We start from the raw sequence: 27632 nt of genomic DNA, 5'->3' as shown, positions 1-27632 counted from the left end.
AACAACTTTACCATGAATAGTTCAGTCTCCATATGTTGGTTCAAGAACTGAACCATGTATTTCTGAAAAACATTCTATTTTACAGAATAAAATTTGATTAATTACACTAATTAGAATATTATGCACCCAACCGAAAGGGATTTAATATGTTCATGTCAGAGCTATGTTCAACAGCAGTAAATCTCAAAACATGGAACAGCAGTATTTTTTCATAGCATTCAACAACCTTTGATATGTTACTGTGATCACAAAAGTAATTTCTACTGCTTTTTCCTTTAATTAAAAAGCCAAAGAGCAATAAGCAAGATGACAGAAGCCAAGAGTAAGATGAAGAGAGAAATAAACCAGATGGCATAGAAATATATAAATATATACTTAAGTTATTCACAAATTATGGAACAAAATCAAAATCTTTTTATTTGCCCTATAATCAGTGTTCTTTTTTAAAGAGTTTTCAGATATTTTAATGTAAAGCGGATTGTGAATTCTAATTAAGATATAGCTGTAAGCCAGGATCCTCCATCATACAATTAACCTTAAATCCAGCCTCTAGCCGAGTGGGGTACAGATGGAGAGAGATGTAATTACAAAGTCCATCATCAGTAAGTCACTGGGAGAGGCAGCAGTCTTTCCTGTATTTCTACCTTGTAGAGGGTGGTAGGCTATTTTTATCAAAATATACCAGGAAGACACAGCTACAGTGATACAGTGACAACGCTTTCATATTAGTTTCAGTTTGCATCGTATAGTTTAAGGCATTAATTTTTTTAAAAAGTACAACTGCATTCTCATTTCTGCAGACTGCACTGTCTCACAGAACGCTGGAGTAGGTATTGCATTCCCAGCTTCATTTCTGTCCTTCAGGATCAACTCCTCCCTTCTCTGTTTCAAATCTCTCCAACTGTAAAACTATTTTGCCACCATTCTGAACCTGTAAAGTAAGATTAATTGTTGAAAAAACATAATTTTGAACATAAATTCTAAAAAAAAAAAAAAAAAAAAAAAAAGTTGTACCTTGGCACGTCATTTCTGGTTTTGTAATACATGTTCTGCTCTGCCATGGTGTTTGCATGCACATCTCAGTTTCCTCTAAATCATGGAAACCTCTCCACAAGTTTTCAACTCATTAATGTCACTAAAAACCATGCATTCATGGAAATTCACAATTTTTGTTAATTTTGAGATAAGAGACAATAATATAACGATGCATCTAAGAATCAATTTTTCACATGAATTTTGTAATCCTACATCTAAACATGGCATAGCAACTAGAACTCAACTATCCTTCTATAATTTCTTACAGCAAGAGTATTGAAAAGGATTATCCAATAGCAAGGCATAAGATATGAAGTTTGGCATTTTCCACTAACCACAAACCTACAAACAGTTTCTGCTTAGTGTCTGAAAACAGCACTAAGACTGCACATTTTAAATGTTATTAAGTTTCCATTTAAGATCTGCAAGTAGCACTCAAGCATAGCAAAAAAAGAGTATTTTATCTTCATATAAAGAAGTAAATTCACATCCCACCATCATACATGAACCATTTGCTTATCTGAAAGCAGCAGCAAAGATTAAATTTGCATTAACCATTTTAGCACAGTTATCCCTTCCAAGCTGGGGAAATCAGCTACACCTCCCATGCACTGCAAAGGGCTTTCTTCATGAGTTTTACACAGGAATTGAGAAAAGAATCACGAAATAGACAGACCCAAACTCTTAACTCTACAGTCATGAAATGACAAATTTAAGAACACAAGAGTTAAGGGTATTCAAGCACATTTTTAATTATGGATCACTGAGTATCTGACCATGCCAAAGACATGGACAACAAACATCCTGACCTTTATGTTCAAAATGATATACCAAACCCAGATGTGCTTTACTAGTGCAGCAACTACGACAGGACCAGTAAGTAAAAAGCTTTTTTAAACATTTATTATGTGTGGTAAGGAATTCTTTGTGCAAACTCTAACTTTTAGTGAGGACAATCTCAGGTATTTTAACTGGATTTGTATCAAAGCACCCAGGAAAAGCTCACAGCCACCACAGCAGAGGAAGCTCAACAAGTTTGTTCTCACTTCTCTCAGCCACCTTCTCCACATCTCAGCCCTGAATCTATAGAAACATCATCATTGCTCCACTCACGTCAGGAAGCTGAGAGAGCTTGAGCCCAGGCTGGCTGGTGTGTTCTCCTCCGACCCCGAGCTCACAAAACACCTGATTTACACGGCAAGTTGAAAGCACTTAAATCCCACCCCATCCTGAGCCCATGAAAGGTCATTTAGGTCTGCCAATAAACTCAGGGCTTAAGCAAGCACATATAATTTCCCATTAGGTATTTTTTCCCTCCTTAGAGAACTCCACCTGATTTTCATCACGAAAGCAGTCCTTGCGATCAGTTGTCCCATACTTCATTAACAACGCATTATTCTCATCCTGCTCTGAATGCACACCCTTTCCTTTCCCTCTCTCCATGGCAGAGAAGTCCTTCAGAGCTGATCAGTTCATGAACAACGTTTTCACACTTACCTTCATGATGTTTATTCTTACTTTTGCACTAGGAAACTAATGCAGAGCAAATACCATCAGTAATGCTGGATGTTCAATTTACACATCCACAAAATGGCTGAAAAAATAATCATCACAAGGCTGCTGACAAAGAAAGCTTCTCTATGAAATGCCATTTTTAAAGAGCATTACTTGAAGCTGAAACTGGTTTGTATTCTAAGATGAAATGAACGTTCTTAGCTTAAGCATTAGCAGGCTCACTCTTAATTAAGGTCTCAATGAACAGAGTTAGAGCTGTTCAGAAGACCCAGGATGGCATCGTTTCCCCATAATGCCACTTCCAGACAAAAATGCAGATACATACTATATCTTGTAATGTGGACAGAATGTAAGTTCCTAAGACTCCATGTTACTTTATTTAAATCCTAATCTTGATCTGAAAAAAAAAAATAAAAATAGGGAGAATTACATATATTTCGTTGTTTTCATTATGATAATTAGTCTATGCTTACTGAAAACTAGTCTTCGTGTAATTCACATTTAGGAAGAAGTCTGCAAATTTCTCAAGGCTGATACAAAAATTAAGACAAAAAAAGCACCACAAAATATTTTCTTTGAAGTGTTTTTAAAAAGAAGGAAAAAAATGACCCTGTATGTACAGCAAGATCTGTAATAAGAATAACCACTTTGGGAAACCCAAATTTTACATTCAGAATGCTGCAGATATACATATGTAGGATGCACTTATTAAAACACCCACACAACACAAAAAAACTGTTGGAGCAGAAAGACTAACTTCCATAATTCACTTCTGTTCTCTAATAACAGAACTCAAATTTTATTTTTTCAAGGACTCTCAAAAAACCTTTCTGGAAATGCCTAGCCCCTGGTGTACCCTGCAATCCAATCATGAGATACAGACAATTTGTTTCCCCTTCTCAACATGCCTCACCATTTATTACCTTTATTTATAAATGGTCAGAACAACTTCATTAACCAAAATAAGTTTGTAGCATGAACATCAGAAATTTGTGTTTTATGTAATTTTCACAGATCAAAATTTATGTAATTTACAGAAAATTATAGCTTTTTATGAAGTTTGAGCCTCACTGAAGAAGCTGTGCTTAACATAAGGATCTCTTTTAAGGTAATACAGAGTTACTTGTTTTATTAGGCTCTTTCTTATACATTTATCTTCCACAAAGCATATAGGAACCAGAGAGGTAAGAGGTTCTCTACCACAACCATCATGAACAGACACCAAGTACTCGGTGGGAAAGCCGAGAAGCCTGTCTTCACAACATATACCACACAGGAACTGAAAAACACAGGAGGACAGCAGAAAATGGAGAACAGAGATTAGCTAGCCAAATGAGACTCCACTCCATAAGCTAATAATGTTCTCTTGAAATCAAGCAAATGAAGCACACTTTTGGTTATTTTCTGAAACAGATCACATAAATTGTAGATACTATCTACATTAGACACTACTTAGAATTAAATCAAAGGCCAAGGTCTTGTGGTCTAATCCATAAGGTCAGAAATCCTACAGCCTCAGTGATCCAAATTCACCTCCTCTGATTGTCATAAGACCAGGGAATTATTCTGAACATTTATTATCTCTCAAAAGCTATTATTTCACCACAATGTGCAATACAATGGTTTGAGCAACTTCTGTGCATTTGCATCTTACACGGTAACAAAAACGTATGCAACCATACTTCAGCAAAGCCTTAATTTAGGAGTGCACTGTAGGAACAAGTCAAAATATTATGATAGGGGAAAATTAGTCTTTAAAAGTCTTATCTACTTTCAATATATATTATTTTTAAAAGTATTTCTCATTAAAAAAGAAGCATGTATTAAAAATTTCAACGCACAACTGTACGTGTACAATGCAACTGATGAAATGAATTCACAGAACTTTTTATGTGGATTTCCTCCATCAGCTACTACAACCCTCAGAGAGGATCTGGCTCAAGTGCTCATGAGAAAGCTAAACAGATACAGGGCAAAACCAATAAACTCCACACTGTATTGTTGCAATGCAGACTTGCAGAAGAAGAAAAAGAACTTCCCAGAGATGGTGAGCAACGCGCGGTGTAGCATCCTGAAATTCATTGCAAGAGAGCACAGTGCAACAAAGTGCTCATCTCTGTAGCCAGTCAAGAGCCACTGCAATCCTTCCACCTTTACCTTCTGCTCATCACTGGTACAGAGGAAATCACGGGCTCCAAAAGACAGGCTCAGTATCAAAACCACACTAACAACCCGGCATTTTGCAGCACTTAAGAAATTTGCTATAGTTGGCTCTAAAATTAAATTGAGATTTGACATTCTAGACAATATAATGAGGTACTCCCTGACAAATGAAATTTTATGCAAGTCATGTATGCACAGCATATCACTGAAGATCAGCTCAGCCAGAGACAGAAAAACAGCTCAGCATTTACGCTGTGTTTTCTTCCAGTCCAGCACACACTACACACAGGTTTCAGCCAAACTGTGTTGTTGTACAGAACAGGACTGCCACCAGCCTTGACAGACAAGTTTTTCTTGTATGTTTTTACTGGTTTTCATATTAATACCAATGCACCTGATGTTCTACCAAGTCCTAAAATCCCAAGGCAGAAAGTATCTCTGACCTTAGTATCCGAAACTACTGCTCTGTGTTATCAAGGAACGTTCTGCTCAGCCAAAACACTGCTCTGACACTGTAGCAGTGCAGCCCCTGAAATACTCCCGATTACCTCAAAGGTGCCAGGAAAATAGGAAAGGTTCATGAACCAGGATAACAAATTAATGTAGCTGAAATATAGCATGCCTTAAAGTGCTGACCTACACATTTTCAAGACCACCAGTTTAGAAAAATATCTCACTATATATCTCTCAAAGTTCATGTCTACAGTCTGTACTTAAGTTAGCCTTGGGTTACCCAGCAGGGAGGGAGGGAGGCAGAAACCCATCAAGGCAAACTAATCAGACCCTTAACTAAAAGTAGTCAATGCATCTTACAAAAAGTGTCCTTTCCAAATATGCCCTAAAGGTAATTAGGAGCCTCAAAACTTTAAATTTCCCCATCAAAAAAGCAAGGACTGCTTGTTCACTGTCAGAGTGGCAAAGGAAAGCTGTGGCAGCATATCTAAATAGGGGAAAATAGGTAGCCTGAGCATCCTAAGGTTGATTGCCACAGAAAGCAGAAAAGTAATTGAACAAGTTAGATTTTTAATACACCCTTCATTAAAAGAGGGGGAAAAAATACCAATACCTGAAGGTGTAAAAAATATAATTGAAAGTGAATGTCCTCTTGAGAATACCTCTTTTGTGATCTTGAGAGGGTTTAGTACTGCTTTTTGTGCTTTCATTATTTCTAAAATTCAGGTACACCTACAGAGTTTGTTCAGAGCCCAGCCCTACATCAGAAATACAGGGTGGAAAAGCTGATGAAAGTAACAAAACTGTTTGTCAATTACAAAGGAAAGCCTACTGTTAAAACTTTTTGTTTGTTTGGCAGTTTTTGTTTGTTCTGTTTTTCTTTAAGACCTTAGCATTTTATATTATTTTTAACCACACCTACTTAAGTCAAATGGCCTTTAAACTGAAAGAGCAAAAACACACCCTACATTCAATTAAAGCTTAAGCAAGCTCTCAAATTACATCGCTCTCTGTCATGAAAGTGTTCAAAAAAGAAAAACCAGACTGGAAATTCATGACTACTTTAAATATTGAGAAGTGAAGTAAATAACTAGGTATTTTGGTTGTGCTGATGCATTTAGCCTCCAATAAAACCTTTAGATAACCTGATTTCACCACCATTAAACACACACACTTGCTCACCAACTGAAAAACACATCATGACCTAAATGCGAATTAGACCTTCCTGAAAATCACTGCAAGTGTTCACAAGATTATGCATGAAGTGTTTAAGAGGACTTTAAAACTGGAGATCAAGATTTCCTGGAAGAAGTCATTAAAACAACATCTGTCAATCTTCTGTCAACTTCTAGTTGAAGAACTCCCAACAACTCAATCAATCCCTCCTTCTGCAAGAGGATCATAACTATCTAAGGCAAACTCAGATTATGTAAGTGCTCCAAAAAGAGCTAGATCACATGGTTACCCAAGTCTCAAAATTCCCCCTACAGTGATTTTTGCACAAAAGCATGCAACAGAGGAAAGCTATGCACAAGAAACAAAATTAATAAAGAAGATAAATATAGTTTTATGCTTTATAAAAGCCTCATGAACATCTATTTAACAATTTAGGCAGATTGGTAATTTTGATAAGAATACTTTCTACACCAGCTTTGCTTCCCCAACCCAAAAGTTCTGATTTGTCTACAGAAAACCATATTAGATCTGTCAGCTGGTCTGTCTCAGAAAAAGAGAATATAATTGAAAAGGGATTTTGGTGCACCAACATCAAAAGAACACAGTTCACCTATGCCAAAACTGAGTACACAATTCCCACTACATTTTACATCCATCCTCTAGGAAAATACCTTTCTTCCTACACTACAGCTATGTCTTCTCACACAAACTCCATTTGGAGCACTACTGAGCAGCAAACAACAACCAGCCTCACTTTCTGAGGCAGAAGACGTACTTTACTGATGACACTGTTCAACCCAGAGAGCTTATTAGTATGTAAGGCCTGGATTCTGCCAACATTTGTACATGCCCAACCTGATACATATGAACGGGGATTACTCACAAGCTGGAAGGTGGGTGCATGAATAATAAACATGTTCGTGAATCAGCAATTATGTGCAGGTAGAATAAAAAGCCAAAGCGAAAGGAGAGTTTTAGGAAAACTGCTTTTGAAGTAAGTTCAAAGAACATTGCCTTGAAGTGTTTGGAGGCGGAGAAGAAGAGTTTTTTGGTTTATCATCCAATACATAATCAATTGTCAACTACACAAAAAGTTTGCAAAAAAAACCAATCCCTAAACTCTCCAGTTGAAACACTTAATGGTCTTGAATTCTCACTTGCTTCTTGTCTCCAGCTGCAGGTCAGCAAATCTTAATCAGGGTGATACAGCCTATTTAAGATACAATGCCTTCATCTGACAACGAGAAAAACAATTATGATTTTCTAAAATACTAAGAGCAGCTCACCAGAACAAACATATTAATACGGTGAACAAGCAAACTGCTGAGCAGCTCAACCCATGAACTGTGAAATTAGAGGTTTTGGAAGCTGTGAGGAGAAGAAGGTGGCATTGTATATATGAAATAGGCCACCTTTAATTTCCTCTGACACCAGCTTGGGCAAGAACGGCCTTCCAGGTGTAGCATGTTATATACGTAGTATGTAGTATGTTATTCTGTACTGCCTAGTAATTGTACATTGTCAAGAAAAATATCGTTCAGTGTTCACCTCACGTGGCCAAGTGCTTCCATCAGCTTCAAGGGCCATCAGTTCTTGCTATCACCAGCTTCTGGAGCCAGGAAAGGGTGCCCCATGGAGATCAGACTCTCTTGCACAACAGGAGTTCCCAGAGTTGACTTTATTTGACAGCTACAACAGGAGTGGATGCTGGTATTACCCCATCAGCATCAACACATCTGCCAGCTCACCACAACCTGTGACAAGCACACAAATGTACCTACTGCACATCACACATTGTGCTCTGGCTATTTTGAACTGGTTTCTAAGTGGTAGCACTATGGACCTCCTTCAATATTTTAGTAATTCTGTCTTCCATTGACAAGAATTAATATATCAAAGTATCACTGAGAACTCCAAAAAATGGCCCTTTTGGAAGAGCCAGGCTCCATAACTTAAGACAGACTAACAACATTAGTCTCTTGACAGAACAGCATCCATCTTGTCTGCTTCTATTAGAAAAGTATCATTAGCCTCAAGCCAAAGCTCAGTCACTGCAAACTTGCCAGCTCCTACATCAGAATGATTCTGTACTAAATTACCATTCACAATAAAGCAGCCAGAAACTTGCATCTTGAAGCTCGCAAATAATGTTTCACCATGAACTACTCAATATAGTTCGGTAGCTGAGATATCTCAACTACATGACTACAGCTCCTTTCACAAAAATTTGTATCTACTAACATGTTTTTCTGTCTCCATCAATACTATGAACCGTTTATGACGAAATGATATAGCGTTATTGTATATACTGCATTTTATGATTCTTCTTACCAAAAAAACCCCCACAACAGTAACTAATTGTTTCACACTGACACCCAATATGTGCTAGTTTAACCCCAGCCAAAACCAGGACAGCACTGAAGAGCTCTGAAAAACGCCTCTGTCCTTGGGATTTTACAGCGTAAGGAACTGTTACAAGCAATTTATCAAGACTTACTGATATCTTTTAAACGACTGGAGTTTTGAATAGGGAATTTCAATGCTAGAAAATAATAATTAAAATAACAATTAACAGAAGCAAGGAAAACTAAGAAGCAAAAATAAAGAAATGAAGGTAAAAAAAAACCCCAGAAAGAGAGAAAAGCAAGTAGTAAAGGGTGGGGAAGACAACTTAGCTCATATTACAGGCTACTGGAAACTGGAAAGCCCAAAGTCACTACCCATGTGGTGGCTTGGTTTTCACCAGCTGGACAAGACATCCAAAAGAGTCTGACAGACCAGCACTGGTTACAGCTGCAAGAGAACAGTGAGACTAAGAAGAGTAGTTAAAACAAGCTAAAGATCTGAAACCTGAGACAGGCAATCTTTATGCTTTAACAAGTAAGTAAGAAGCAAATTACAGTAAGCTGTTGACTTTCCTTAGTGATCACGTCTAATTCTGTAAGACACCAAGTCCTGCATGTGTCCAAAACGACTTGATGGATGCACCAACACCACAAAAATGTATTATTATTCCCTTTACTCCGATGAAAACAATGTCCCCGGGAGTTCACTGTGGCCAGCTTTCTTTCCACTCCCTCCCTGCGCACAGCGAAAATGTAATTGAGAGCTACCACCCTTGGGATTTATGAACTAGTAAAATATGCATTTCCTTCTTTGGAATTGAGAGCCTACTTCCATGAACTTACTACTATTAGACATTTCATTGGGAATACCCATCTGGACACTTGCCAGAATCTTTCTGCATTTTTTCAGCTTGGCAATACCAAAAATCTGAGATCATCAGAAGACACAGGTACTGCTAAACTACTGCCAGGTATTTTCTCGAGTTTAATTAGTGCTCCATGCTGCTGAGGAGCTGCACTCCTCCAAAGGTGACTTCTGAACACTGCCTGCTTTTTCATCAACATGACTTAGGAAATCCTGCAACAAGACTTGCGTAGCTACCCTGGAACTAATAACAGGTCTGGAAAAACCCAAACATACTGCACTACTTCTCCCACTCTTCAATTTTCAGTGACAGAAGGGAGTATAAATTGTACTTAATTGCAAAATTGTCGTTTTAGTCCTTGAGTCAGTAAATTGTGTTTTTAGAGTTTCTCCTCATTCTCCCCTCTTTCCTTTCCCAGGGGATGCACACTTACAGCACTAATTCTCGTCTCCTTGAGAAGGGTGTCTTCTCCCCTTACCTGACCCCAGAGCCTCCTCAGCTCCCCTTGCTTTCCCCTTGCTCCTTGAGGAGATCACATGCTGCCTCCCCATCTCACACCCTTCCTCCACAGTCTCTCAGCTCCTCACCAGCACAAATTCTCATTGCTGCTCCTTCAGCCAGACAACGCCAATGCTTTGTGGAGATCAGTCAAGACTTTCTGAGAGATGGGAAAGAAGAAACAAAATGTGGATGCCCCAGCACCTGGTCCAAGCAGTCATGATTCCAGCTCTTCAAGGTCAACCCTGGAACTAGTGCATTTCCTGTGAGTCTCCTGTGATGCTGTCAGAGAAGTGGGTCCCAGATGCCTATCTCCTAAATTCATACTTACAGAGCTTGCCTTTTGTGTTTGGTTTTAAATATGCTGAAAGACTTGGAAATATTTAAAACTTTGTTATTTCAAACTGATACAACTCAGTTCATTTTTTTACATACAAAGCAGACAGAAAGTTGAGACAATCCCTTTAAAAAGAAGAAAAAAAGGTGGAACTTTATTCCCTACTCTTAAACATGCCCACATTTACTTTTTGACTAGGAACTAACCCTTTATGTCTGATCAAACACAGTTAGAAAAAATAAATCTTAATAAATAATAGAAGAAAAATTTTCAAAGTGAATCTGCAACCATCTTCTTTCTTTCTTTCCTGCCCCTTTAAAGATAGTTCTAAATATACAATCAATTTTGAGTTCTAAACCTTAAATTCTCATCTTGAAACTGTTAAAGAAAACCCCTTTAAAGTTTAACACATGCTCACTGACTGCAGTTGGAGGGGTACAGAAGACGAACTACTAAGACAAAAGAAAACTGTGAACCTAAAATTTCATTAACTGTGCAAGCCGTAAAGAAACTTTTGAGTTCCACAGGCAACTCAGTTTCAAGATAAAGCGCATCTCTGTAGCCCCACAAATTCATCTAGAAAACAAATTCCAAGCTCAACAACCAAACCTGCCTTTTTCCCATCTTTGTAGCATCACAGAACTGTAAGTACAAAGCTCTACATTATCTGAAACAATTTAAAAACTACATAGGTTCCTCAGATTTCCGTTCTGGTCTTTTAATTACACGTAAAGAAAACACATCTTCATAGCACTTGTCACAATTAAGTACCTTCCATTGCATTATTGCCATGGACACAAAAAATTCACATTACAGCAATAGTAAGAATGAAACATTTTCTGGTTAGCAAGATATCTAAGAGACAACTGAACGCTCAGGAGTAATTTATTTTTATATTAGAAAGGATATGTAATTCCATCAGGATAAGGATTTCCCAGGTGCATGATGGAGGTCATCTGCCAAATGAAGTATTTAATGGTAATCTACGAGTTCACCCCCAAGTAAATAAACAACAACACTCAGCACACTACTTAAATAATTCATCCATGTGCAAAATACCAGGAGGTTTTTAAATCAGCCAAGCAACCACTCTCACATGGGCAAAGCCAATTTCTCTCAAATGTCTACAAAGAAGTGCAATGTAGTAATCAAAGGTTTTACTCAAGGAAGAACTAAAGTCTCCAAACATGATTAAATGAAACAGAAAATCCCACTTGGTTTTAGCTTCTGCTTTACAGAAGGTAATTTCCTGTTTGATTTTGCACTCTTAACTGACACTGTTGGGCATACTATGCTTTATTTCTAATTTGAGAAAACTTAAAAAACATATGTTTTAGTGGAGAAACTATACAGTTCCAGGTTTAAAACCAGCAAGCAGAAGTCTCTATAGAAGACAAACATATTTTAATGGTGACTGAACATGGGAAAACTCTATAAAGATAAAAAAGCTCTTTGTAAAGTAGAGACAGAGTGAAAAAATCTTTCAGCAGCCACCAGGACCTCAGTTATTTCCCTTGAGCAGTCTGCCCAGCTGTTTACTTCCCTCTGTGTGGCACAGATAAATACTTATAAAAGTGTCAGCTCTACACTGCCCAGCCAGTCACAAGAACTGCTGGTATAAATAACAACCTGAGTTCCCATCAGAGTTCACACATCGCCTTTAAAGTACAAAAGGAGGCAATATTTAAACTGAGAAGGAAGAAAATACAAAGTAATGGTACATGTTGCACACATTAAAATGGATGAAGAAACACTCATCCTACTGTAGTGAGTGGTCTGTATGCTGATTTCTGAAACTGAACAAAATTAGATTGCTAAATTACTTTCTCACTTCCCTCACAACAGTAGTATACTGGAAAAGAAGAAATAAGCAAACACCACTACAAAACATTACTGACTATAAATAATTTTCACCTCCAACAAGCATTCAGGTGATGTGCATTTTATTAGCGTCCTCTTCCAAACAGTACTAAAACTACGCGCACCACTGTAAGCTATCATTTTTACACACACTAATGGTAGTATTACTATTAGTGTAACCAAAAAAGTTATTCAACTCTATAGGTTCAATCAAAGGGATGCTTGAGTTTTTTTGGTTTTGTTTTTTTTTTTTTTTTTTTTTTTTTTTTTTTTTTTTTTTAATGTAACATGGACTGTTTCACTTTGATATTTTAAATCCACAGTCCAGCACTTCTCACTACCACATGTATATCTTACTTCTTGCCAAAAAACAAAAAGTGACTTGACTCATCTACCTACAGTATCTCCAGTGAAAAGGAGTAAAAGTCCCAAATGGCATGAGAAGAGCAGAGGGGCGGTCAAACTTCCTACAGGGAGATATTAGAATAAAACCGATTACAATAAAATAGCTGAATACATGTTCAAACAAGAATTTTTCTATTACCGTTGCCTTTAAACAGTTAACTCTTTGTAAAACACATCCAGGACAAACTCACACAAAGACAAGGAATTACCAGAGACTTCCAGTGGACACACACAAGCAGTCTCATGACTAATTACCCTAACACCTCTTCAGGGGGGTGCTGGAATATATACAACAGTATTTGAAGGCTCAGGTCCATCACATTTCTATGTTTTACTATTAATTAGGCTTTCTGTCAGCAATCTTCTGTGAACTAATTTTGAAACATGTTTCTCACACAGAAAACAAATCCATAACTCTCAAAGTTAGCTCTTTATTATGACTGATAACTGAAAGCAATAACATTTTAAAACTCATCACATCAGAAAAACAACCTTCCCCACACAGATGTTAGTTTAACTCAGTTAAGCCTCCTGCACACAGTCAGTCAAAGAGGATATAGCTCACTTTGACAATTTAACTACTTTTCCCTTAACAACTCAGTGGTCTAAAACATTCTGCAATTCCAGCTTGCATTTTAAAAATGAGGACTATTACTATGTCCAACATATACTTAATTCTTTTTTTTCTATCTTTCACGCTTTACACCTTTGATTTTAAGCCCGAGGAGCGCTGGCAGCCCAGTACCATTAACCCATCTTCGCAACAAGACGAGAATGAGCTTTAACCATACAAAGCCATCATGGGTGCCATTCTGGAAGGCAGTGAGTGCCCTCATCTCCCATTGATGTCAGACCTCATAATGTCTCAAGTATTGAGGTCTATTGTTCAGTCCATTTCTCCCCCATCTTGTGAGGTCCTGCCATATATTCATTAGGAAACAACAGTACACCGAAATAAAACAAAACCTAAGACCCCCAAGCATTTGTGTTTATGGAACTCTTACCATCCACAGCGTAATGAAAGTAAAGGCAAAGAACACGGCGCAATCACACGCGCAAGGACTACTTTCCAGACAGAAACAGCTCTTAAATGGCTTTATTTTCTTAAAGAAATGATATCGTTTGTAAGAGTCAGGAAGCTCTCTCATTGCATTTCCTTACGTAAATAGGCAGTGACACTGTAAATCCTGAATCCAGAAGCAACACCAAAGAGAGACACCACATTTCTGAATCGTCAACTTGATTGCACTGGATAAGAATACCTACACAACACTATAGTACAGAATTACCATTTACTCCAATTTCTCACTTAGAAACAAAGCTGCACTTGCAAGGCCCTATGTACTGTCACCTATTATTATTATAAAGCTTTGGTTTGTACGCATAAAAGCAGGCTCTCACTTGTTTCAGAAGGAGGAGAATAAGGAAAAACCTGTGGATCAAAGCCCAACTTACTTAAGGAGGTGTTTTACACCCAAAATCTTCTCGTCTCGATTTGCAGTTTTAATCACTGTTCTAATCACTGTTTTCCCCCGTTCTAACCACCAAGAGTTACAATGTAGCCTCAAACAAACACACGGCTGTCCGGAGAAAAAGAGTTACAATATTTACTGAAAGGCACATCTGCTGGAGTCCTGCCAGCCGGCCAACTCCGGCAGAGCCGCTGCACGGGGGAGTTTCAGTTTTGCCCGATGAAGAAGCGGCCGTGTAACACCACCGGCGGCGGTGCTCAAGGGAGAAAAGCCCCTTCGGGTTCGGTTTTCCAGAGACCCCAGGCGACACCCGACTTCGGAGAACGGCAGCGGTCGCAAGAACCAGGCTATGCTGGCCTCTCCAAAGGGCAGGGAGCAGCATCCGCGGCACCTCTCGGGGACCACTACCAGCGCTCCCGCCAGCAGGAAAAGCCAAAGGGTCGGAAGCACAAAACAAGCATCGAGAACGCAAGAGCGAACACGGGAGAGTTTTATTCTCCACCGGAAAAGGAGGACCCCCGCCCGCTCCCTTCCCACCTTCGGGCGGGGGGCCCCGAGGGGCCCGCGCTGCCCGGCGGGGGTGGGCGGGGGCAGCGCTGCCCTCCTCCTGCTCCTGCTCCCGCCCCGCGCCCCCGGCCCCACTCACCGGCCGTCTCGGCCGCGGCCGGCGTCCCCGCCACGCCGTTCAGGTAGAGGATGGAGAGCAGGTGGGGCTGCGTCTTCTCCAGGGCCACCCGCAGGTCCTGGAAGTGGTCCCGTTCCTTGCCCAGCAGCAGGGCGATGAGCAGCTCGGCCTTCCCGCCGCCCGCCGCCTCCAGGTCGCGCAGGTCGCGGGGGCCGAGGGCGCCGGCGGCCTCCAGCAGCTCCACCACCTTGTCCACCTCGGTCATGGCCTGCGCCAGGCTCTGCCGGCACTGGGCGAGCAGCTCCTTGTGCTTCGGCTCCATGGCCGCCTCAGGGCCGCCGCCGCCGGCCAAACTTCGCCCGCCGCCGGCCCCGCCGCTCCGCCACCGCCGCCCCCGGGGAGGCGCGGGCCGAGGCGGGGCGGGCGCCGCCGGCCGCCCTCCTCCGGCACCCGGCGCCCCCGCAGCGGCCCCCGGCGAAACTTCGTCCGGAGAGGAGGAGCGGAGCTGGGACAGGAGCTGGGCCGAGGGCGGCTTTGCCTTCTCCTCTTCCTCCCCCTCCTCCAGCTGGCGGGGGGCGAGCCGCCGTCAGGGGCTGCTGCTCCTCTTCCTCCTCCGTCTGGCGCCCCGCTCGCCTCCTTTCCGCCCCCCCGGGCGGAGAAACAACTTCTCCTCCTCCTCCTCTCGCCTGCCCGCGGGAGGGGACCGCCGGGAGCAGGAGCTGCGGGGAGCGCCGTCGCTTCCCGGCACCCCGCACCCCCGCGGGGCAGTCGGGATAACTTCTCTCCGCCGCTGGCCGCAGCCACACGGCCGGGAGGGGGTGCGGGGAGACGGGCTCAGCTCCAGGCGCCTCCTTTCATCGGCGGGCGCACGCAGCCATATTGGCTACACAAAGCTGCCGCCTGCGCCGAGACGGGGCTGCGGCATCGCATCGCCCGCCCCGCGCCGCCCGCCCGCCGCAGCGGCCGCCGCTCCCCGGCCCGCTGTGGCCCGGCGCGGCCGCCTCCCGCCCGCCAGTCAGGGCCGCCCGCCGGCCCCCGTGCGGCGCGGAGCGGGGCGGGCCGGGGGCAGGACCCGCGGCGCGGCCTGCGGGAGGTTCTGCCGCTCCTCCCTCCGGGGCTCCGCCGGGTCGGGACGGGGTGCCCAGCCCGGGTGTCTCGGCGGCCAGACAAAGGCGGCGCTGCCGCCTTGGTGACGGGCCGGGGCCGGGCGGGCCGAGCCGTTGCCCTCTCCCGAAGGCGGGAGCGGCCGCCTGTTGAGGCTGCCGGAGTCTGCACCGAGCTGCAGCTTCAGCCGTCAAGATTTATTTCATCCTAAACCGGGAAAAGATCAAAATAATAACAGACTGCTTTGGGGCCTTTGTCCGTTAGAATTTGCAAGAACAAAAGTTTGCAAACGAGATCTGAACACTAGTAATAACTGTTAGCTTATATGCCTTGTAAATTTCTTTAGCGTTTCATGAATGACCAGAGACTAGGTAATTTACAAATAGCGTACAGATGTGCTCGTACTCAGCTGTAGCAGGAGACGCAATTGTTTAGCAAACAATTAGGAGAGTAACAATTTTTTTGTCTGAAAGTAATTGGGCTGCCAACATCACTTGCACCAAATGTTACCTTAATTTGCAAACGGCAAGGCAAACAGACTGCAGAATGACCACAAGCAGTTCTCTTATATTCACGTGTCATACGTTTCAATTACACTGAAAGGGCTTTACTGATAGCGGTGTTAACCCAATTACACCCAGGAGGAGCCGCAGTTATCTGACAGTCTCCAGTTAACCAACCCCGTGGTTTATTTAGTGTCCAGAGACCTGGACTCAGTGAGGTACAGGGCAAAGCCTTTGTTCCTTGAAATTTCCTGTTAGCAGACCCATTGGGAGAATTCAGATTCTGGACGGAGTTTCGAGCCACTTTATGTAGCCCAGTCGATGATGATTTCTCTAACCTTGGGTTACATGCATAATTGTGCTATGCATTCTACTTCTAGTGAAGGCAGAGAATAAAAGAGGTTAGGGATTATTCTCAAGTCAGTATTTACAAAAATACTTGAAACGGTGGGGTGGTTTTAAAACAAGCATTTCCACATTTGATCAATTCATTTTTATTTAATGCTCTTGTAGACTAATTTATTCTATTTTGCATCCATGGTCTTTGCTACAAAATACAGAGAGATTACCTTTGTGGTCTAATGACCAATGTTACAAATTCCTGCAAACTATGTTAGTTCTAGTCTATTTGAATTTATCAGAAAAATCTGCCTATTTCTCTCTAGTAAGTTAGGCAGTTGAGCCAGTCAAGTAATCGTACATTCCACTAGTGGTAGTTAACCAGTGTGCATTAATTGTTAGCTTCACAGCATGGGTAAGAAGTGAAAGCTGCCTGATGCCACCCACTCGAGCAGAGCTCCCTTGGCCAGTGCCAAGGCAGGTCCCTCTGTGCCTGCCACAGGACACTGCAATGGAGAGCTTTTGGAAGGCACATGCACAGGAAGACTCAAGAAAGGTTGCAGAAGTTATTCGAGTATGTCCTTTTTTAAAAGACTTTCTAATCTCAGCCACTCTCCTTTAACAATATTATTTTATTGTGTGTGTGCTTAAATAGTTTCCTGTAAAGGAAAGGAAACATGCCATCAAATTTCATTAGGAGGCATTATGTTAAGAGCCCTGCTTTAGGTTGATGCAGCAGTTCTCTGCTACTTAAAATAATAATGAAAATCTTGGTTTCTGTCCTCTGCCCGATTGAGCACTGAAGTGCACCTTTCACCAGGGGTTGCAGTAACATAGAATGACATCGTTCAGGCAGGGCACTTCTTCGCTATCTTGAGTCTCATTTCAAAATCTAGAGGGAAGTGTTCTGTTCTGGGTATGGCTACTGCTTTTTCCAGACGTGTGGCTTAGTTCTTTACCTTCTCTTCAAAAGAAAACATTCATCTTCTCATCATGCCTGCCCCACCTTTTGCCTGCAGATCCATATGGCCTGTTGCCCTTCTCAGGCAGTGCCAGGCAGCAGGAAAATCCCTGTTGTACCAGGTTTCTTTCTTTCTGGCAATGCAGTTTCTACCTTTTTGTCATATCTGAGTCTCTAATGTTCCATTTGTCTTGGAAATGGCAAGTCTGCTCTCAGAGAAATTCAGATAAGTTTCTCATTGCACAAATGTCTCCTCCATGGGTCCAGATATCAGACCCTTGCCCAAGAGAGGGACCTTGCTGTTACCTCGGTTACTGAACTCAGTGTAGACCTTCTCCAGCAAGTGCAGGGAAAGTCTTCATAAGATATAGATATACTTTGAAGACTCAAATTATGAAATGGATACAAATTTATTATGCCAAAAGTTTATACAGTGACCCTAATTCAGATCACTACAGTACCCCAGGATGCTGATATTTTCTGATAAGACACCCTTTAGACATATCTAGGCTTTAAAACGGGCTTCTTCTACTCAGTTGAATGGAGCTTTTCACTGGACAATAGTCTCCTATGCAAAATTAGTTGTCTCTCCTCCAACATTTCCTCCTCTGCATCTACCTGCTTATTGCTGTCCAAGTTGCAGCATCAGCTCTGCCGCTGCACGTTTCCTGGTAAATCCCCTCCTCAAAATCCTCAGTTTGAACCAGTCACAGATTCTAATGGTCAAAAATAGATGGTTTTGTTTAAGATTAGAAGATCTTAAAAATAATTTTAAATACATGGGAGACATTTCATTTGCTCTTTGGTATTGGAGTTCTTAAGAATACAGGTCTTCAGGCTCCAGTGGCAGTCATGCATCCTGGAAATGGCTTTGTAACGAAAGCTACACTTCTTATATAATCATAGGATTCAAATGACTGTGGTTTATAGAAAAACATTGAGAGATTTACCATAAGTTAATGGAAGAAAGGTTATGCAGTCTCCAAGACAGACATATGAAAAACACAAGTAATGACCAAGTTAAGATTAGAGCTCTTGAGGTACAACGTGAACACCACAGGGACTTTGTCATGGATATTACAAAAACACTAGTAGCTAAAGAGATCTCAACAGCAGTTTATTTTTTCACATTAATGTAACTGATAGACAATTAATTAGCACTTGCAGGATAGGAAGGTGCTGGTTTAATGTGCCAGCAGATCCAAGGATGTCATTTACCCATTAAAAAAACCCCAAAATCATAATGTGAGCAGTCTGGGCAGTGCCTAGGGAAAATATTTCACCTGACAGTATCATATCCAGGAATGGGCTATGTCCATAAATTCTGAGATCCTCAGAGCTCCTGCTGAAGCTGCAGACTGAGGGAGCTACTGCTGGACACGGAGAGAAGCACAAAGATCATTTATCTTCCCAAAAATGAATTTCAGGAAATGATTTAGCTTTCTTCACTGAACTTCTGTGACATACCATATGAAGGAAAGCAGCGCAGAGGATTATATTACCCCCTAACCCCCCCCCCCCCTTTTTTTTTTTTTTTTTTTTTTTTTTTTTTTTTTTTTTTTTCTGTAGCCATCAAACCTACCAGTCACTTAATCTTGAACTGCACTAGGCAGTTTTCAGATAAAAATTATTATGGTCTTTTCCCACTCCTGGCAAATTAAAATTAAGAAGAGACAGTAATTTCGGTTAGCTTCAACAAGCTTCAACAGAAAGAAAACACTCTCCTGAAGTTTTAAGATTCCCCCCACCCGGTGTGTTCAAAAAGCAAATAAAAAACTTTACTTAATCAACTTGTTAAAAGAGAAAGAAAAGGCCTTCCTCAAGGGCAGAGCAGCTGGCAGGAAGGGTGTGTGTTTGTTTGGGGTGAGGAAGGGCAGAAGAAAAGGGTAGGTAAATGGTCTCCTCCTGGAGCTGTGAATACACACAATCACTTCTGTTTCTCAAACAACTGCTTCCAAAAACACGCAGCAAAAGAAAACCAGAAACCCTATGGAGGCACATTGGTGGCGATCGCACATTCGTGGCGATCCTGCAGGGGCGTAAGGATTTCAGCTTTTGTAGGAAAGACTGCAAGCAAATCCCAAGTACCCATCTGCTTAGAACAGACCAGGGCGTGATTTAATTTTCTTTGGGAGACTGGGCTGGCTTGTGATGTGGTTAACTTCTATAAGCAAGCAGATGTTAAACAGCCCCTTTCAAAGCTGTTGCTTGCAGTTTGTTATTGGTTCAGTTTCTAGGTCACTTTTCAAGTCAAGGCAAGAGATTATTTATACCAATCATTTGCTTTTACTTCTTTTAGCACTGATGGGGAGATAAAAGCAAATGGGTGCTCTAAACATCCATGGGCAACTTCTATAAACAAGTCATGCACAAACTGGGAGCCTGTGAGAAGAAAACCCAAACTGCAGTTGAAGAAGATAGTCAAATATAATAGTAAAGCTCCCAGAGAATGTCTCAGCACATTTTCACCATCTTCATTTCTGAAATCAGCAATGAGTATTTTCGAACTGGTTTTGAATCTAAAGGCTCTCGAAGAAACAAAAGTATTTGCTTATGTTCCATTTCTCAGCTCTGCTAAGAATTACGTATGTACTTTTAACAGCAAGTAGTTCCCCTGCTCACTGACATGCAAGGGTTTAAGTGTTGAATCCTTGACAATTACAAGGTAAGTTTTCCAGAGGCTCCAGGGACAGTGCTTTGATTGTGGCACAGCTGAACTCAAACAAAGTGGCTCCAGAAAAGCCAATATTCCTTGAAAATTCCAGGGTAGTCCAAGTATCTCTAGTCCAAGCCCAAAGAGCTCCCGGAGGAAATGGAGACAGGTGTGCATGCAAGTGTGGTTCTTCTGCTTCCCTAGACACCGTGCAACACTTGCCTTTCCATACATGCCTGAAGAGCCCATCTATCCCACAGCTCATGTATTTTGCAATGTTTAAGCCAAAGGGATAACAGAGGTGGCAGCCCATTACCTAAAAAACCGCAGAACCCAGCAGATCCACATTTGAGAATAGACCAATACTCCAATGTGGTTGGACTGCAAAAACTCCTTATGCGTGGAAAAAGATAAACAGGGTTGTGGGGAGCTTGGGGGGATTACTATTGTTTCCTAATAAATGCTCTAGCATTCTGAATTCATCTGGTTTATGATACAGGAGAAGCATTTCTACTGTACTTTCATGAATTTTGCAGTGTTTTACAAATGCTTGTGAAAACCAGACCAAGGTATCAGATGGCCAGGACATGCTGAACTTGCAGCAAATCACGTTATACTCATAGCTAAGACCTGAACTGCTACTTGACAGTAATACATGGATTTCTGCTTACATAAATACTACATAAATTTGACATGTTTCTGATTTGAGAAGAAATTTTTACTTTTAATACCGAAGGATATTCCTTAGGCAGGAGAGGGAGATGATTGTTGTAGGAGGAAAACAGCACTGGGTGACTGTGAGAATAAAGTCAAAGAGAAACCCTTGTACAACTTGCTGTAGTCAATTTGCTCAGACAGAGCAGACCATGGACCAAGATGAAACTTAAGACTGAAGGGTGTTTAAAATGACAAAAATACTGGACTTTACTAAAATCAGTTCTGAAAACAGTAACAAATGTGAAATGAAGTAACTCCTAAATTACACTCTCATTTGAAAGGCAAAAGTACTCCAGTCTCTGCTTCAGCCTACATGCCTTGGAGGGGTGGGAAAGCCATCAGAGAGTTCCAGAATTAAATAATGTCTCAGCTTGGCACAGTGGCAGCTGCATTACCAGCTTCCACAAGGTTTGGTCATCCAGTTTAAAATGAACTACAAATCTTCAACCTATCTGTATTTTCCCCCACATAACACAAATGTAAAAATTAAACATTCAACAGTTCAAGTTAGCATTTCTAAAAGAAAAATTACACAAAAATAATTTAGAACTTAAATTTTGTAATTATCAAGATTTGCCAGAATCAAACAATAAACAAACTCCCAAAACAAACAGAAAATCCCCACCCCAATACCAAATGAAAAAGGGCATATCCAGCATGGCCCAGAATAAGGAGAAACATCTGAGAAAAAGTCCTGAGCGGCATGGAAGCCTTAAAAAGGATTTAGGTGAGAATGATTCTTTCTGAATCATGTCTGCAGCAGTGATATTCAGAGAAGTGTTGTGCAACTGTTTGAAACTTATAAGGATGCATTAACTGGAGAGAGTTTGATGGATAGAAATATTTAATATAATGCATATATCAAAGCTCATCCAGTTCTGCTGAGTTCTCTAATTGGTTTCCAGGGGACTTTGATTAAGCCCCAGTTTGGTAATAAAAAGACTGCGCAAAAGAGTAACTGAAATAAAAAGTCTCCAAATCTGCTAGTCTCCATATTCCATGAAGGATAAATGCACTTCATCAGCAAGGCAAGCCAAATATTATCAGTTTACCATGGGCTATTTGTACTTTTAGAATTTTTTTTCCCTTAACTCACCTTCAGAGCTGCCACCCTTCCCTTCCAAGATCATTAATGGCAGCCAAGAAAGAGCTTCACTGCTGTTTCCAGCTGAAGTCAGTGTCTGTCTTGCAGCTGACTTCAAGAGCACCAACTACAAGCCTTTTTGACTTTCTTTGGAAGATGAAAGAATGAAAAGAACTATACACAGCAGATACTAATCACATTCTTTAATCCCCACATCCTGGCAGTGTTATTTACCAAGTACTCCTTTTAACATATATGGTCTCAAATCATAGTCCCTTTACCCACCTTGATAATTCTACCATCTCCTCTTACAACCATATTGCTCAGGAGAGACTATTTTAATTTAATAGTCTTTAACAGACTGAATCTAAAGTACAGAGAGTCTAAAGGTTTCTCCAGGTCTTAGAAGTCTGTGGCAGTAACAGTTAACTTTTTCTACATTTGCCAGCTACTTCCCAAGCTGCTGTGCTGCTCATCCTTCCCTGTACTTATCTTCAACAGAAAACATACAAGCACAAGCAAAAGAGAAGACATTTGTGCCAGCTAAGTAGGAATGCTGAAGAAAGCAGAAACAGGCTGAAGACCAAAGTAACTGGAGATCCAAAGGCCTGAATACAGATTTGAGTGCTTACAAAGAACCACACGAAGCAGGGATTCCTTTCATGTCAGTTTAAAGTACAAATATATTACCTTATATAATATTTTTTTTTCAAAAGTTATTTGACCATAGCTGTAATTTTGATGGCAGTAAATTTCCACATCCAGATGTGCTGAGGAGATGTTTCTTCCTTGAGTGGTTTAATTATCCTCCAGGCAAGTGTTCACAGTGCCCTTGCATGGCTGAGCTGAATCCAGGCAGTGGCACAGCATGGTTGACACAGCAGTGCTGCAGGGAAGCCGTGTCACCAGCAGTGACAGTCACTACAGGTCCAGAAGGGAAGAATCTGTGGGAGAAACAAGGACAAGGAGACAGAAATAAATGCAAAGGGAACTAGAAAATGCACAGCAGTAACATAAGTCAGAAGAACTATGTATCTTCTGAAAAATAAAAGTTTAAAGAAAGTCTCTGATATAACTGGAAAACATCTGCATGAGTGGAAAATCTGAAAGAAGGACATATGGGAAAGGGAACAAGTTACTGTGTGGGCTTGTCAAGGTCCCTACACATCCAGCAGACATTTTAGCATCATTGAATTGGAAAAGTGGAGGGATGAGGGCAGAGTAAGGGTTGAGGTGTGTCCTTCCTTCCATGAAAGAGGTCCCTACCCACTGTGCCCTGCAGAAACGAGTCACATACTGTCCCTGCTTGAAGCCTGCACCACGACATGGCCAGAGCCACCCTCATCACTCCAAACACCATCAGCAGCTCACCATGGGGATGCTGTCAATCAGCCTGAGCCAAAGAATCCCCTGCCCATGACACACTAGGAGGAATCACACCACACTGATCAATTCCCAGAATCCAACAAACCCTGGAATCAAGAAAAATCAAGAAAAGTAATTTCCAAGTCTCACAACTAATTCTGACATTTTCTGGGACTCCTGAAGTTCATCAGCACAATTTCATTATCGCTTTTGCATTTATTGGTAATTAGTTTTCTTTATTTTGCTTTAAAAAAATCTACACAATTTAACATTTAAAAGGGATGCCCACTGAGAAAATTTTCCTGTGTATCAAAGATTAAGCAACCTACCTACACTTTCACAAAAAGGAGAATATGCTTGTGGTTAACAGTCCAGGTACCTGCTGCTTTTGCAACAGCCTCATTTCTGGCCACAGTCTCCACCTGACAACACACCTCTGTCATGGAGCAGAAAGAACTTGGTATGAAATCTTGAGGGGTACCCCAACTTTCTGTGGACCCTGAAAGCCACAGGGAGAGAGACACCTGCACCTCCTCTTTTACCAATGGACTAAGATTCCTCCACACTATCTGGTTCTGAAATGAACATAAAAATTAGGACAGTTTGCAATTAATATCTGCCACCAGAGTGCTATGATCAACAGCAACAACAGAAAAACCTACATAGAACAGCCTTCCTTCACAGTCTTCCTTGAATTATCTGTCTGTTCTTCACAGATGCTGTACCTCTCTTCTAGGAAGAGACACAATGAAAGGAATGTAATTTCTGTCTCATGTTCCTGTTGCACGACATACATATTATTAAAAACACCTCAGCTAAGGTTTTTCTAGGAATATTTCTGATCTAACTGCAGGTATCTGCACATTTTAAATGATTCCTATATGCCTGCTAATTATTGCTACCATGCTACCACATGAGCCCATCAGGAACTGCAGTTTTTACACTTAACAGTAGCAATCACTGTAGTTGAGTAGCTGTAATTACGCACAGTTGGCTGTAAGAGCTTTATAACTAAACAGACACAATACCTGAAGGAATTAATTCAGAGTTATTGCTCATTATTAACAGTCATCTACAAAGTGAATGATGATTTAACTATAATTTATCACAACCACCAAGAGGAATCCCCAGGACAAATGACAATGTCTTAGTTCTCAGGAATGAAAGAATACCTGTACTTTTCCCAGCTATTTCCATTATTTCAGAAGGACTCCTTAAGGAGATTATGAATATCTGCATCTCACTTTATCCAGCTGCCATCTGTTTCTTCCCCAAACAGATATGAATTTCTACTCTGCTTCCATACACATTTGCTTATTTCTGCATTTCTTGTCTTTTCAAGCTTTCTTCCCTCTATCCCCAACACCTCAAACCACCACATTCCTGTACAACATCAGTCCTATCTACTGTCCTTGCTGCCAAAATGAGCATGCAACCATTCCTTATCCTGAAGGCTTGGACTCCCAGGACAGACTCCTGGGATGCGAAACACCTTTTACCATCAGAGGCACACAGAAGTAACGGTGGTGGTGGAGGCAGTGCAGGGTCAGAGCAACTCACCGCCCATAGAGCCCCTAAGCACAGCCAGCCAGTGCCAGGTTCTCAGCACGGTGAATTGAGTCACAAAGCCGGCAGAAACTAACAAACTACAGGCACCCTTGTAGCTTTCAGACATTCAAGTGGAACTCATCTTTCATAAATCTTGCTGGTTTCAGCTGTCTATATACAAACACCATCTGTTCTATATTATTTCCAGTCCTAACCATTGGTCTCTTGCATCGATCAGCATCACCTACAAATGATTTCAATGCAGCCTTGCCTTGGAGTTCTGCAGCAGCTGAAGGATGTGAGATACTCCCGAGCCAGCTGCCAGAACTTCACGCTTCAGAGCAGCTCCTGGAGCTGGATTTCAGAGGCTGCTGGAGACCGACTGCAGATTGGAACCATCTCAGCTGCATGGAACATGTTGCCACAGAAGACATGTCCCCACTCACTGCAGACTCGCTGTTATATCACTTCCCAGGAGCAACTCCCAACGTTCTTTTAGGAATGGCTACAGCCTTTACTTAAGTACTGCTTTTTGTTTGTTTATTAAGCTAGACAAAAGATATGCAAGTGAAAATTTAACTGATTAATGAAAAAGCATGTGGACTCTGCTTTCTCCTTCTTAAGAAAACAGTCCCTTTGTCTCCTTCCTCATGTACATAATTTTAACAGGTAGCTTTCCCTCCCATAGTTGCATTTCAGTCCTGATATTGCAAAAACCCCATTTTTAAAAGAAAAAAATAAAGAAGCTATCCAATACCTCTTTTCTTAAAAGAAAACGCTGCTCTCTAGTGGAAGATGATGATATGATCCTTCATTAGAAGGAACGTTGTAAAATTTTCTTTTTATCAGTTAAAGAAACTAATTCATTTTCATAAGCACTGAAACAGAAAAATAGCAGGGCTGTTTTGTTTTCTATGAGTCTTTCAGACTGGCCTGTGAGATTTTGGTATTCATTCTTCAAGATAAACTTGCTATGCATTTATATCAGTACCATGCTCACATCTAAATAATCTGCCAAGTATTGGTGCATTAAAATATTAACCTATCTTGCAATTCAGTCCCTTTTAGTTTTTCTGTTCTTAGACAATATAATAATGAGCCATTTTATCTTATTTTATTTTTCTTTTTTTTCTCCAAAACATTTAATTACCAACAGACTTCCCTAGGTCTGAATACAAAGCTTAGCCAACCACTTGGAAGAGAGATTAGTTACCTGCACAGAATAATTTAGGCAAATATGCAAACACTATGAAAATCTGTATCCTGTTTCCTATGGGTTGCTAAAGACATTCTTGTCTACAAGCACAGCGATACAAAATTGAGGAATTCCTGTTGCAGTGGTTCCTTCAACTTCCACTGAAACAGTGACAAATGGTCAGACATCATGGAGTATTTGTCCTGAAACAGCCAAATTTTATACTATTTGCAGTTAATTTATAAAACATAGCATTCATATGCTTTCCTCTTATTTTTTTCTTGAAGCACAGATAAGCAAAAAGGGGAATAGCCCTCTCTCTACCAAATTTCTTCAAGTTATGGACAAAAGCAGTACAATTCTGCATTTACTTCCAACTTTCCATAGTCATAACAGGAAGCCTATATAGCATATGCAGCTGTTTTCTTCTTTCTCTGCAGATAAGAGACATGTGTGAAGTAGTTTCCTGATAAACACACCAAGAAAAGTATTTCATTTCATGAGAAGTTTAAATTTGTTTTAAAACAGATGGAAAAAAATGAAGATGAACAGCAGGATATGGTTCTTTGAAAACAAATTTATTTCTTGAAAATTTACACTTAACTAATTTCAATTTGCACATTAACTAGAAAATAGAGGAAAACGTGAAAAACAGTATTTTTAAAAAATTTAACCCAAACTAAAGCAAAAAATTAATAAAAATGTAAATTTTAATATTCCAAAGTTCCATGTCTTGACTTGTAAAACTAACCCTTAAAAAAAACTGCTTACAAGTGAAATCCAACAGCTAATTTGTTTACTGACTGTACAGAGAGCTCAAACAATAATTACTAATTCAGAGTGCTCTTGTAAACAATCTATTTTTGGTTGAAACACTCATGAGGCTCAGAGCATGCTCTGAGGACAAGACATAGTGACTTTAAGCAAGATAGGTTTTATATTATTTATTAATTTATGTTGTAAATACCTGAGATTTAAGCTCAATAATTCTCTACTGTCTCACTAACTAAGGAAGTAAAAGAAATGGAGGTTAGCTCATCCATAAATTAATTACACAGAAATACAATACACCCATTAATAAACACAAGGTTCACATATTCTTCACCTCTGCCTCTTTTTATTGTCACATTTGAGACAATGATAAAAGACTTAATTTTATTCTTAATTTTAAAACATACAAGAGAGTGAACCCAGCATTTAAATAGCTCGTTTTCCTATATTTACAAAAACCCAAAAACAAATCAAACAAACAAACAAAAAAAACCCCAAAACAATCAAACAAAAAAACCCACAAAACCAAAAAATGAAACCAACCAAATAAAAAACCCAACCAACAAAATGCAAAAGCAAAGACAGGGTTATTTGTTCCAACACAAACTCCTCCCATTTAGACCTTGAGAAGAATCTTTATTC

The 27632-nt window shown here is 40.7% G+C and overlaps 1 protein-coding gene across 5 annotated transcripts in view; it reads right to left on the bottom strand.

The window, feature by feature from the left end:
• The window catches only part of DLG5 (discs large MAGUK scaffold protein 5), a 97827-nt gene extending 82755 nt beyond the window's left edge, over positions 1–15072 (bottom strand). For all 5 annotated transcript variants that reach the window (XM_040071090.1, XM_040071096.1, XM_040071092.1 and 2 more), the window contains exon 1: positions 14772–15072. In XM_040071090.1, coding sequence (XP_039927024.1) covers positions 14772–15072 — 301 coding nt within the window. The remainder of the gene's footprint in view (positions 1–14771) is intronic.
• Positions 15073–27632: the final 12560 nt, after the last annotated feature.

The sequence above is a fragment of the Hirundo rustica genome, chromosome 8, assembly GCF_015227805.2.
Source record: "Hirundo rustica isolate bHirRus1 chromosome 8, bHirRus1.pri.v3, whole genome shotgun sequence".
Classification (NCBI taxonomy): Eukaryota; Metazoa; Chordata; class Aves; order Passeriformes; family Hirundinidae; genus Hirundo; species Hirundo rustica.
The sequence above is the reverse complement of the archived record's forward strand: the minus strand, read 5'-3'. Positions and strand labels throughout refer to the sequence as shown.